Genomic DNA, 13,092 nt, shown 5'->3' on the forward strand with positions numbered 1-13,092 from the left:
AAATTCTAGACTAGGGGTGAATGAATGTTGGCGAACATTCACTTTATGACAGGCTCCCCACTAGGGGCTTTCATGCCTTTTCTCATCTCACCCGGACAACCATCCTTTGAGATCGTGTTTTACATCAGCCCAGTTTTCAGATGAGAAAACCGAGGCTCAGAGCACAAAGGACTTACCCAAAGTCCCACAGCCCAGAAGGGGATGAGCATGAGCCCCGACTTGCCCCGTCCCAAACCTCAACTTCTCATCCACAGCCGGGGTTGCCTGCCTGTCCATCCATCCACGCCCTGCTTTGTCATCACACGTGGAACTTGAGGCAGTTTGTGTTAAACACACATTGAAGCAGAAAAATGAATATATATGAAAAGTCAGGGCCAGGGGATGTAGAGAGGCAGATGAGCCTGGGGAAGGTAGGGTGCATAAACTGGAAAGTTCTCGAAGTTCTAAGTCTGACACTCTTTGGAATGATGTCTCCTCCAAGCCCTTTCCCTTCCCCTAGGCACTCCAGAGGCTCTGCCCCCTACCCTCCTCGGGGTGTCTAGACCCAAACTCCTTCCCTTGAAAACGTAGGAGGCCAGGATCTCAGCCACGGGGCCCTCGCAGGCAGGGCTGTCCCCATCCTGTCACTCGTCCGCTCCCCAGGAAGGAGGTTTCACTAAGCAACAAGATGTCATGCATGGAACTATTCTTGTCCCAGGCTGGGACCTGCCTCGGGCATTTCAAGAGACTGAGCGGCTTTAACTAAGGGCTGGGTGAAGCTCAGGTTCCAAAATCACTTCCTGCTTAAGGACAGAGCTGTGCAGACCTCCTGCTATCAGCTGATTGAAAACCTCAGAGAACAGGGGCACAAATGGGGAGAAGTAGAGGCTTTGGGTGCCTCCTCTGTCCTGATTGAAACCCTAGTTCTTCCTGTAAGACTCAGCCCTAATCTCTCCTCCTCCGAGAAGCCTTCCTGGATCACACTGTCCTTCAACCCACCCATCCATTGGTTCAGTAAATGCCTGCTAAGCACTGACTGAGTCAAAAGGGAGGGATGTGAAGATGAACAAGGCAGCCATGTCCCCGAGGAGCTCCCAGCCCAGTAGGGAGGCAAACATCAGGCGTAGAATAATGAGCATGAATTGAGCATCCATATGTGTATTCTATCAATAGTCCTGTTTAAGGAAATGAGACTCAGAGAGGTTAAGCCTCGTGCCAAAGGTCACACAGCAGGGGATTCCAACCTCTACCTCTCCGCCTAACTAGGAGGCCACATCTGTGAGTTTAAATGACGAGGATGTTGCCAGATGAGGTCTTTTAACCCGCCTGGGCTAGGGAGCCAGGAAAAGCCTCCTGGAGAAGGTGGGTTCCAGCCTGAACCTTGAAAAAGGAGCCTGGGTTATCTAGGTAAGCACAAAAGGGTCAGACATGAAGGAGGCGGGAAAACTTTGCGGGAAGCTGGAGCTGGGAGGGATGGGCGGGTTGGGGGGGATGCACCTTCATCCTTTGCAAGCTCCTTACACTAGGTGTCTGGCTCACCCACTCAGTGTTAGGCGGGTACCCCCTGAACACCTGCCCTGTCTCTCTTGCTGTCTACTTGGATTTGCAGGAGTTATCTCACTTCCCCCTGATAGCTGCTCCTGGCATGAGGTCAGCCCCGGAAGCGGGACAGGAGGGGTGTGACGGGGAGAAGCGGGGAGGCTGGAGAAGGGTGCTCCCCAGGCTGTCCTCCGTGGGTCTGGGGCAGAACACAGAGGGAGAGGGGACCCAGGCCAGTGAGCCTGGTGCTGGTGAGCTCAGCGCCGCTGGATGGAAACATTTCGTAAACATCACGGTCTGGCAGGAGGCGGGGCACCTGTGACCTTGACTGCATGTGGTGTTCAATGTCATAGTGGGGAGGGGCTTGAGGTCTCCAGGACCCACCTGCCACCTGAGTTATCACCCCAGCAGACCCCCTGGGTGAGGGATGGGGCCACTGGCTCTGCATCTGGGTAAGCTGAGGCACAGAGAAAGCAAAGCGGCTTCTGAGAAACATGTGTATTCTGAGTTTTCCTGTATGACAAGACCCTGGCATCTCTGTGTGCTGAAGTCTCCTTAGATGAAATGTTTAACATTCGCCTGTTTCACCATGGAAAAGTCCAGATGCTCAAGACGGGATCAACAGCACTATCAAAGCCTCACACTGGAAGAACACTGGCACTCTCTAAGCACTTGCTGATATGCTGAGAGGACCACTTCCTTCTCCCAGCAACCTGGAGAGGTGGGCAAGGCAGCCATCATCACGTCCTGTTACTGGTGGGGAAACGGAGTCTCAGAGACTTGCCCCAGATCACTCAGCCCATAAGCAGCAAAGCCGAGATGCAAGCTCAGGTCTTTGGATTCCAGGCCTGAAGCTTTTGTCTGGATATCATAACACCTATCCAGAACCTTCCACCAGGTCCCCAACATTCAGGAATCTGAGCTCCCAGCTTCACCCCTCACTCTGGGACCCCCGCTCCTCCTGCTGTGTGCCTTTCTCCTTCAGCAGTAGTGACATCCCCTTACTCTGCAAAGGTCCCGTGGGAAGCACAGGTCTCTTGCCTGCCCATCATCAATAATAAGTATCACCCATCGCTGACGGATTATGTAGAGCCGTGTTGCTCAGAGCATACCCTGTGTGCATCTGAATTACCTGAATTTCCTGTTAAAATGCAGCTTCTGGCTCTGAGGGTCTGGGTGGGGGGGTGCCCAGGACCCAGTGTTTCTAACAAGATGCATCTTGGGAGGATAGCTTGGGTAGCGAGTGGGCAGCCAGCTGTAGGGCCATTTTCAACATCACCTGCCTGGTCTGTGCCCCCGGCCCTCTTTCCTCACCATCTCTCTCCTGAGACTCAAGGCACAAGGACAAGGGTTCCCCCTTCCTTCCGTGGCCGTGCAGGTGGCTGGTGGGCAACCTCTCTTTCAGAGCACCGTGGGGCTGCTCCCCATCCTCCAGGGGTCCTGCGAGAGGCTGAGAAGCCTTTGCCTCCTTCTCTCTGACTCTGCAGACTCAGCAGGCTGGCCCCCTCTGCCCAGGCACTGGGAGTCAGAGGTGGGAGGCTGCCCGCCATCTCCCGCAGCCCGCATTGAAATTTCGCCCTTGCCTGAGAATCTTTGGTTGAGAGCTCAGCCCTATTAATTCTCATTGTGCATTTAGAGCCAATAGGTTTTTATTTATTCATTTATCTTGGTCTTCCTCCTCCCTCCCCTTCCTCACCAGGCTGGAATTTACAATTCAGGTCTCAGGTGGCCTTGCGGAAGGACGACGAGTCCAAGGCCGGGAGAGTCTGCATGTTGAAGCCTGCAAGGGACAGTCGCCCCCCACCCCCCCGGCCCCTGGTGCACCCTCAGGATGCTTCAGGGCTCATGCTCCATTCTGAATGGATGTTGCAGCAGGCCCAGCACTAACTGCAGGAGGGATGCCAGGAAACAGGGACCCACTGGGCAATCCTGAGGCTAAAGTGGGGCTGAGGGCTGCCTGGGTACCACTAGGGCGCCCTCTGGTGGCTGGTTAAAACCACCGGCCAAGGCTAGAGGAATTAACAGCTTCCCGAGCATATATCCAACTGCCTGCTGCCCTGAGACTAGGAATACAGGGCGTGGTGTCCTCAAGGCTGGACGGGGGCAAAGAAGAAAAGGCCCGGACACCACTGAGAGCATTAAAGCCACAATAATAAGCAAACAACAGCTACCACACCTTGAGCACCTACTATGTGCCGGGACTCGCATGGCTGGGCTGTGTCCTTCCCCCAGCACTGTGACATGCCTTCAGCAGCAGCGTCTCTGCTTCACCGAAGCTCAGAGAGGGAAGGTGGGCCACTTGGCGTGTAAGCACAGGCCTTGCCTGGCTGCGCACAAGTTCCTGGCCTGCCCTCTAGACTGAGCGACCTTGGCAGGATTTAGCCAACACTTTCTAATCCCTAAAATGGGATTAGAACAGTCACCACCTTGGAGCATCCTGCTGCTAAGTCACTTCAGTCGTGTCCGACTCTGCGACTGCATCCCTGGGATTCTCCAGGCAAGAACACTGGAGTGGGTTGCCATTTCCTTCTCCAGTGCATTAAAGTGAAAAGTGAAAGTGAAGTCGCTCAGTCATGTCCGACTCTTCACAACCCCGTGGACTGCAGCCTACCAGGCTCCTCCATCCATGGGATTTTCCAGGCAAGAGTACTGGAGTGGGGTGCCATTGCCTTCTCCGTGGAGCATCCTAGAGATGATTTAATCAGACCTGCACAGAACCTGCTCCGGGAAGCTGTTGTAAACAGCAGGGCGGGGGTTTGAATCCAACTGGATGTGACCCCCTCCTCCCTGCAGAAGCAGCCTGGGCGGTGTCCCCACCCCCGTTGGCTGCATGTTCGTGATCAAAGGCAGAGCCGGATGGCAGCCCATCATGAAACATTTAAGTCCATCAGGTTGGTGTCAGGACACTGAGGACCCATCTAGCAGAGGAAGGTGGAGATGCTGTTTTTCCACCACCACCCTCCTCACCATCTTCCCAGGAAAGGACAGGAAGGTGACAGAAGGTCCTTCCACAGCCCAGGCTTCCAGGACCCAGGCTGGGCAGCATCGGGACTATGGTGGGGTGACCACCCCACCTTGGCCGCTGTGCTGGGTTCTCTGTGTGAGAATGGGGGCAGGGCAGAGGCCCAGGGCCCAGGGCATCCTGAGCCAGCCTTGGCCAGGAGAGGGCCTCGGACTTGTGCCTGATGGTCATCCCCACTTCTCGGGCCTTGACCAGAGGCTGGTCCAGTGATTTATGATTTCACCACCCACCCCATGCCCCTGCCCCCGGCACATTAAGATCGTGATGAATATTTAAAAGAAGAAATATAGTCAAGACTCTAACACAAGAGGCAGCGGTTGACTCTGCTCTGGGAGTCGAGTGGAGAAGTCCTCACATGAGCTGGGGCGGGCACTGAGCCTGAGATGTGGATCAGAGCTGAGCTTCCCCAGTGCTTACCTTGGCCCTGACCTTCAGGGGCCAGGCCCCTTGCCCATCCCTGAGCCAGCGAAGCCCTGGGGTCCTCAGTGAAGTGGGACCATCCAGTCCCTTGCTCCTGGCCCTGTGCAGCCTTCTCCTTCCCTGTCTCCCTCTCTCCCCAGCTGGGGCCGGCCAGTCTCCACCGCCCATAGTGACAGCCTCCTGACCACTGACCGTGGGAACCTACCTTCCCAGGCTGACAGCTCTGGGATAGGACCCAAGCACCGCACAGGACTGAGCCATCCTTAGGAGCCCGGTGGGGACACCCACTCAGTCCGTGCATAAACCCAGAGTGCTAGAGGCTCTCCCAGGACACATGGAGGCAGCAACCACCCAAGGATGACACCCAGCCCTCCTGTGGCTTCTGCAGCCTGGCTTCCCTGTCCAGCCTCCTGCCTGGCCCAGGGCCTGCAGGGCTCTGCCCAGCGGAAGGCATCTTTTGGGAGGCAGATCAGCTCAGTGACTCTCGAGTCAGACGCTCACATCAGAGCTTTACCACTTCCTGGGCTGTGACTTTGGGCCTCAGTTTCTCCATCTGTACAATGGGAATGATGATAGTTACCATCTAGGGGCACTTGCTCTGTGCCAGACCCTAGTCTGAGGGTTTATTTTTTTAATTTATTTTTAAATGTACATTTATTTATTTGGCTGCATCAGGACTTGGTTGTGACACGTGGGATCTTTCCTTGAGGCACACAGGCCCTCTAGTTGTGGCGCCTGGTCTCCAGAGTGCTCAGGCTTCAGTAGTTGTAGCACTCAGGCTCAGTCATTCCATGGCATGTGGGATCTTAGTTCCCTTACCAGGGATTGAACCCGTGTCCCCTGCATAGCAAGGTGGATTCTTAACCACTGGACCACCAGGGAAGTCCCCAGTCTGAGCATTTTAGAGTGAACTAAACGCCTTAGGGTGACCCAAGTGTGTCCACACTTTAGAGGACAGCTGCTCAGAGATGCCACCCGTCCAGAGCTCACTTTCTGAGACTTTGTGTGGCACAGAATCAACCCAGCTGAACTGAGCGAGGACTCCAAAGAATGACAGCCGCCACACTCGGGGACTGGCACAAACGACCCCCACTGTTATTACTGTTGTTGTTAATGGAGTGCCGATGTACCCTGTGGCTCTGACTCCGTCTTTAACTAGAGACTCAAGTAACAACACCTGAAAGCCTCCCTTCCCCTGACTTAACCAGTGACTGTGGCCACCGCACATCGTGATGGAATCAGAAAGGGTGCCGTCGTCACCAGCCACCTGGATCTGACCCCTTCCTTCCTGCCTTACGAATCCCCTCTGCACTTCCGCCAGACCTTCCCCCGCAAAGGGCGCTTGGCCTTGGTTTGCTGGACTGGATTGGGTGGACCAGGAGGTGACCCCCTGGAGGGATGAACAGGCGGAGGGCAGAGTGCAGTCTTGCAAATAGCACCTTGCTTGCTCGCCCAGATGCTGACTTCCTACAAGGGAGGCGGGGCTTATCTTCAAGGTTGGGCAACTGTGCCTTGGGTGGTTTGGCAGTTTTCCCCAGAGGAGAGGATCCAGTGATCACCAGGCCAAGAATTTCCCCACCCCAAAAAACAGTGTCACGTGACCCCAGCATCCTCCCGGTATCCTCTGCTCTGGCGCATTTCCAAGGCGGGACAGAGACAGGCCCCAATCCTACAGGCGGGAAAGTCAGCCTGGCATCCGGGTCCTCCCGTTTTGCGCACCCATCCCATGGGTCTGGCCCAGACCCCCCACCCCCACCCACTTGGCCTGAGCGAAGGCCACAGCAGGGGGCCGACTTACGTGGGAGCAGAATCTCTCCGGGGGGTCTCCGCACGTGATGCCGGAGGGCTCCACCTTCACCTTGACGTAGTCCTTCAGGCGCATCACCTTGGGCTGGCAGGCATAGAACTCCCAGGTGGGGCCTTCGTCTGTGGTCACCCAGGATTTGCAGATGTCGTAGTCCCCGGAGGCCAGTGGCAGGCAGTGCAGGAGGAGGGCCAGCAGGCGCAGCATGGCGGCACAGTCCCCGGGGCGCGGCCCACAGGGGGCCTGGCGAGGCGGCGGCTGGCTCAGGCGGGACGTGCAGCCTCCGCATGGAAAAGCCACATCTACCGGGCGACGGAGGCCGGATGTCCCAGGGACTCTGCCAGGTTGCAAACAGCGAGGAAACTTGGTTTTTCCAAGAGGCCGATGTGGAAAACCCAGAGCCAGCGTTTCTCAGAGAGCTGATGGGCAGATCAAGAAGTTGCCCACAATTTGGCGTCCTCCTCACCTTGGCATCACCCCTCTCCCAGAGGTGAATCTGATCAAATCAGGCAGACTCTCCAATTGTGACCGTGGATGGAAACGGGAGACGGAGAGAGTCCGCAGGGATCTGGCATGAGGCTGGATCGGATTGCTTTTAATTTTTGTCCTTCCAATCAATCCAGCTCTTTAAAGGGCCCTTTCATGTGTGATGTGTGCTCAACACAACTGCACAACCACCCTCCGGCCTGCGTTGTAAAGATAAAACAAAATCAGGCGGCGTACCTGTTAGCTGCATACACGTTCCCCCATGGGTCTGGACTTGGCATTTTGGACCAATGAAAGAGATTTCTTTTCATATGGGCTGAAAGTGACAACAATCACACAGCTGGACTGGAGCACAAAAAAAGCGACTGAGGTGTTAACTGGGGAGCAGCTTATTTGGGTCTGCTTTGGTGGGGACAGGTGCTAATGGGGCCAGCTGACCTTGGCTGGTAGCCATCGGCAACTTATCAGGAAGTTTCTGAGACTTCAGCTCCCAATCCATCCAGGTACCCGGGGTCTGGTTTGTCTTTCATTGTAGGAAGGGAGTAGAGAGAGCTCATTAGCAACAACACCTGCAACAAATTAAATAGAGAAAGAGGGGGATAAAGATGTAGAAGAACAAAAGCTCTCTGGCAAAACGTGCAAAACACGAAGCTGCATTAGCAAGGTCTCCAGAGAAAACTGGGTTATTTTCATTAATATTAGAGAGGCACATTTGGAGACGGGGTACATTATTCAAGAAGGCGATGAGCTTTCTCCTTATTTCTGGGGGTCTTTGGGTCAGCAGAAGTGTCCCTGTTTGGGGTCAGTGACTTTCTAAAACAGCCCCAGGAGCCGAGATGGAATGGTGGCTTTAAAATACTGTGACTGACAAGTCAAAATGTCAAAACTGTTGAAGGCAGAGATGAGGCTGTAATTATCTGTGTCGATGAGGATGTGTGGACAGGCTCAGATAAAGAATGGTCCACGCGTGGTCAACAGTTATGAATCAGGTGCTAATAACTCTGTCTCCAAAATTTTGAAATGGTGAACTTAATTTTCAACTGTAAGCAGCTAGGGATGTTGAAGATTTTGACGGAAGTGACGATGGTGTGTCATATGAGATTTTTCCGATCGAGGCCAAAATTTCGCAGTCATCCTTAGAGGGTATGTTTATAAACAGGTCACCATTATGATTATTGCTTTACTATTTTAAGCTACTGGTAATTATTTAAAATCCCTAAATAGATATAACTAAGATGAATATTACATTGTGGAAAAAAAACACAACTCCAGTAATGTGATGTGTTCCCAGACATTTGATATATCACCAGGAGAAACTGGTCCCCCAGTGAGGGATCCTGGCCAGAAATACTTAGCCAATAAATAGGGCAAAGGTTACTGCAATGAGTCACAGCAGAGCCATGTGTGTTATTAATTCTGGTAATTACATCTCTGATTGTGGCACCTAAATTCCCAAACTGCTGCAGCATCCATGCTACCTTCACCGCTCACCTGACTCTTCAGCCATTGTATCTAGAAGGTCCTGAAGAGTTATCTACGTTTCCGTGATCCTCCATTCTCCATCCAGACACAAACACACTCCTGCCCCAAATGCCAAACCAGAAGGTTGGGGACGCTGTCCAAACTGGGGGCTGATGGCTCAGCTCCTCCCCAGGCGGAGTCCCCTGCCTAGGTCCCAGCGCCCCCGGCTGGGGGCATCATAAATCTGCATCAAGGCGGCCCCTGCCCCTCTCTCTGGCTGAAGGGCTCTTGATGGAGATGAGTGAGGAGCCGGGGGACACATTTCCACATCCCACCTCTGGCTGTTTCGAGAGAAACGGTGTTACAGAGTCCGCCTGGCCTTGAATGTGCTCCTTGCTAGAAAACTCTCAGAAAGAATCCGCCTGGAGACTATTTTTACAACCTGAGAAAATGTAGTAAAAATAAAATAGCGCCGGCCGGCAAAGGTTTGGATGCCTCTGTCTGAGTTTCATGCTGCCCAGAAAACAGCACGTCCCTAATTAATTCTCCCAGCCGCGGGCTCCCAACTGTTCACTCCCAAGAGGCGCCCCTGATACGGGACACCAGGGCGCCGGGCTCCCAGGGAGGACCCACCCAGCCTGGGGCTTCCTGCATCTGCAGTGATGCTCCCAGCCTGGACGCTGCTGGACGCGGGGAGGCAGCGAGGCCCGGAGGCCAGGAGGCCCGCCAGGTCCACGAGGCAGCACGCCTTGCAAATTTATTAATTGCTTTGCAGTTCTGTTGGCTTAAATGCCATGCATTCCCTGGAAAACAGGGCGAGGGTGGGGGGCCAACAACGACAAAATCTGCCCGGGAGGGGGGCAATAGATGTGTTTACAACTAGTCAGTCAACTGGGCGTTGCTGGCACCATAAGGGAATTGTGAGCTCAGCACGAGAATATTATTACAGTCAGTTTTTGCCAAAGAGGAAAAAACGGGAGGGGGAGAGACTCAAGAGTCTTCGGCACAGCGAGGCGGAAAGCGGGGAGAGAGAAGCCAGTATGGGAAATTTCAAGAGTAAGAGGCTGGGTCCCGGTAGATTGTTTTCTCCTTGGAAAATAAATCTTCACCTGATATTATTAAGAAACTGCAGCTCCCAGAAACAAATAGAATCAATGTGCTTTATTTTCTTTTAAGAGTCCTCAGGAACGGGAGGGGAGGGGGAGGGGCTGATAGCCAGGGTATTAAAACCCGAAAATTAGATTTTACCAGGATTTCTGAACTCAGATTTCTCTGTCTTATTGAATTAGCGCCTCTCGAGCTGGCTGGGCTCGAAGCAAGCTCCTCCCGAGTTGCCGGCTGGGCCCTCGCCTCCTGGGAAACTTGCCTGGTGGGCGGGGAACCCCTAGAGGTGGTCCCTGGAGAGGGGGCGCTGGGGGTTTCTCCCGGGACCCAGCCCACACCCCGGTTTCTTTCTTCCTTCCCAGCGGGACACCAGAAGAGGGGGTGAAATCTACCTTCAGGTGCGGTCGGGGTCACCTTCCAGTCCCACCCCACCCTCCCAACTCTAATCATTGCCCCCCCCCAACCCCGGCCGGTCCTATGGGTGCACCCGCTCACCGCCGCCGCGCGAGCCCCGGTGCCCCAGCCCCGGAACGGCAGCGTTCTCGGGCTCCGGGTGCCCACCTCCTCCCTCCCAGCCCCAAGCCCTCTCAGCTCCCAGGCAACCCCGAAAAGTTGAGCTCGGCGGTGGGGCGCGAGGAGGCCTCCACTGGGAGTGTGGGGCTGCGGCACGGGGCTGCTGGTGGGGTGGGGGTCAGCTCCCCGCCGCGGACCCCAGGGGTTCAGAGTCCGCGCTTCGGGTAGGCTGCAGGGGTCGTGCCTCGCACGGTAACGTGCCCGGCAATCCCTCCGTCGCTTTTTGTCTTTCCGAAGTTGAGTGCAAGCCCCGGAGCAATTAATAATCACACCTTTAATAAAGGCCGGGCTGGCGCCGAGGGGCCCCCCCTCATTTGGCACCTCCTCCCTTAATTAGGAGACGCCGAGCAAAGCGCCGGGCAATTACTCGCATCCTTCTGCCCAGCGCCGCAGCCGGCAGCGACCCCGCCGCGCCACCCCCAGCCCCCAAGCAGGCAACTTACTCGGGAGCCGGAGCCAGCGGACCCCGCGAGCCCACAGTCCTCTTCCCGCCTTCCCGCGGCCCCTGCTCCCACCGTCCGCGCGCCACCCAGCTCCAGGTTCGACTCCACAGTGTCCCCGAGCCGGTCCGGACGCATAACCCTCCCCATCAGCCCACCCCTCCCAGGCGCCGAAAGAAGTTTCTAGCGGCGGCCGGAACGCAAGAGTTTTTCTGTGCAACTCACACATTTTCCCAGTTTTCCGAGAGGGGAAGGGGATGGCAGGAATTGGGGTGGCTCTAGAGGGTGGCGATTCAATCCGGGTAGGGGAACGGCCCGAAGGAAGGGTTAATTTCCTTTCCACAAACACATCCAGACGTTCTCTTAACATCCACCCTCCCGCCCCACTCACTCGCACAAACGATGGGAAATGACCCTGGTGGGGAAAAAGCCAGCTCCGAAAGACAAGCTACTCCTTTAAGATGTTGCTACAAATGCACACTCACACACCCCTCTCCAAGCGACTCCGGTCCTCTGCTAGTAGCAGCCGCCACCAATAACTTTTGCATCCGAGCCTCGGCTGGGCTGCTGTTAAGTGGCTCCCGGCCCCGGGAAAGCCTGCGCGGTCACCGAAGCCCTTTAAAAATGAAAGGAGACTGGCCAAGCTGCAACATATCCACCCACCCCCCACCCCGCTCGCCTCCCGGGCTCTCCCCGCCCGCCTTACCCCGGCTCCGAGAGGCTTCCCGGAGCGGAGACCCCGGAGGCCGCCACCCTCCGGCGCTCTGCCTCCCCCGTCTGGCTGGCGCTGGGTGGGGGCAAGGGCCGAGGGCTGCGAGCAGCTGCTTCTTCCCCCGCCGCCGCTGTGGCCGTCAGATCGGGGCTGGGGAGCCCTCCGGCCGCCGGGGGGGCCGCCCGCAGCCGTCCCGGAGACGCGGGCCGGGGGAGGGGGCCGTCTGCGCCGCCCGCATCGCCCGCCGGGGGCCGAGCCGGAGGTCGCCGCTAACAAGTGCAAACTTTTGGGGCCCCCTGGGCGGCTCGGAGAGGACCCGCGCTCGGGCACTAGGCAGCCCCCGGCCCGGGTGGGCTTCGCGGCGGCTCGTCGGGGCGCCGGGGCATTGCCCCCCTCCCCGGGGCGCGGCGCGGGCCAGATGGCCGGGGCGCTTCACTGCCCCCCTGCACGCCGCTCCAAGTTAATGCTGAGGCTAAATCCTCTTGCCATCACTCACGATCACCATCGGGGCTTTTATCTCCCGGTCTGATCCGGGCTGCGTAACTTCCTCTGTGTGGCTTTAACACACCATCCCACCACGGAGCAGCGGTCTTCTTAAAGGTGCAGGAAGGAAATACTGCGAGACTCGGGGGACGCGCCACGGCCTGGGGAGGGGCGCGGCGAGCAGGGGCGTCCCGGCGGGCCCGCGGCCAGGGTGGCCCCAGCGGGCGGCCGCGGGAGCGAGCCTGCTCTGGGGGGGCGAGGGGGGACGGGGGTCGCAGCCTACACATCGCCTCCCGGCCCGGGGGCCAGCGGGTCCCCGCACGCAGACCGCATCTCAGCCAGCTCGGGCCAGGCGCCGCGGGGCTGCGGCTTCCTTTCCCCAAACCCCGGGGGCCCGACCGGGTGCCGGCGCCCATGGGTGTGGGGGCTGCCCCATCGGCCCCCGGGGAGGGGTCCAAGTGAGTCAGTCCGCCCTCCGCCGCCACCCCCCGCCCCTCCAGACAAGCCAGGGGCTCAAGGCTGCTGCTCAGTCTCCCTGTGAAGTGCTGCCACCCAGAAGGCCCCAAGCAGTGGGTAAAGGGGTGGGTGGGTGGATTTGGGGAGACGGGGAGGGGGACCATCTGAGCGCACAAGCGGAGCCTGAATACCAGCTGACACATCGCCGCCTCCACCCTGACGGGCCCAGCTTTTGACGGAGCCAAGCCAGCTCCGGAGGGAGTGCGGGGTAGGGGGCAGGAGGGGCCTCACTCCCTGGCGAGCCGGGGAGGAGGGCGTGGGAGGACTCCCGCAGGGGCCTAGGGCAGAGGCCAGTGGATTGGCCGCACTGGCAGCCCCCTGGGGCTCTTCAGCGCCCCCCGCCCCCCACCCCGGAGGTTTCCTTCCGGGCTGCCTCCCAGGCCTGTGGGGAGAGCTGTCTCCATCTTGCAGGGGCACCCGTGGCTTTCAGATGCTCCGGGGCGCGCTCGGGGTGGGTTCTCACTGCAGCGCTCAGGCAGCCGCCTCTGTCATTGGGATGCATCAAGAACAAAGCCTGAGGAAGGAGAGAGAGCAAGGAGGGACTGGGCCAAGG

The 13,092-nt window shown here is 57.3% G+C and overlaps 1 protein-coding gene across 9 annotated transcripts in view; it reads right to left on the bottom strand.

Moving 5' to 3' along the window:
• NTNG2 (netrin G2) overlaps positions 1-12,045 on the bottom strand; it is a 73,221-nt gene extending 61,176 nt beyond the window's left edge. For 3 of the 9 annotated variants that reach the window (XM_043917116.1, XM_043917115.1, XM_043917109.1), the window contains exons 1-4: positions 11,535-11,671; positions 7,689-7,819; positions 7,231-7,450; positions 6,759-7,101 (exon numbers count right to left, since the gene is read on the bottom strand). In XM_043917116.1, coding sequence (XP_043773051.1) covers positions 6,759-7,101; positions 7,231-7,238 — 351 coding nt within the window. In that variant the 5' untranslated portion in view covers positions 7,239-7,450; positions 7,689-7,819; positions 11,535-11,671. Of the gene's footprint in view, positions 1-6,758; positions 7,102-7,230; positions 7,451-7,688; positions 7,820-9,046; positions 9,154-10,831; positions 10,960-11,053; positions 11,211-11,313; positions 11,445-11,534 lie in introns of those variants that run through there. The other 6 variants (XM_043917110.1, XM_043917112.1, XM_043917111.1 and 3 more) reach the window with 6 other exon arrangements.
• Positions 12,046-13,092: the final 1,047 nt, after the last annotated feature.

Source organism: Cervus elaphus, chromosome 11 (genome assembly GCF_910594005.1).
Source record: "Cervus elaphus chromosome 11, mCerEla1.1, whole genome shotgun sequence".
Lineage (NCBI taxonomy): Eukaryota > Metazoa > Chordata > Mammalia > Artiodactyla > Cervidae > Cervus > Cervus elaphus.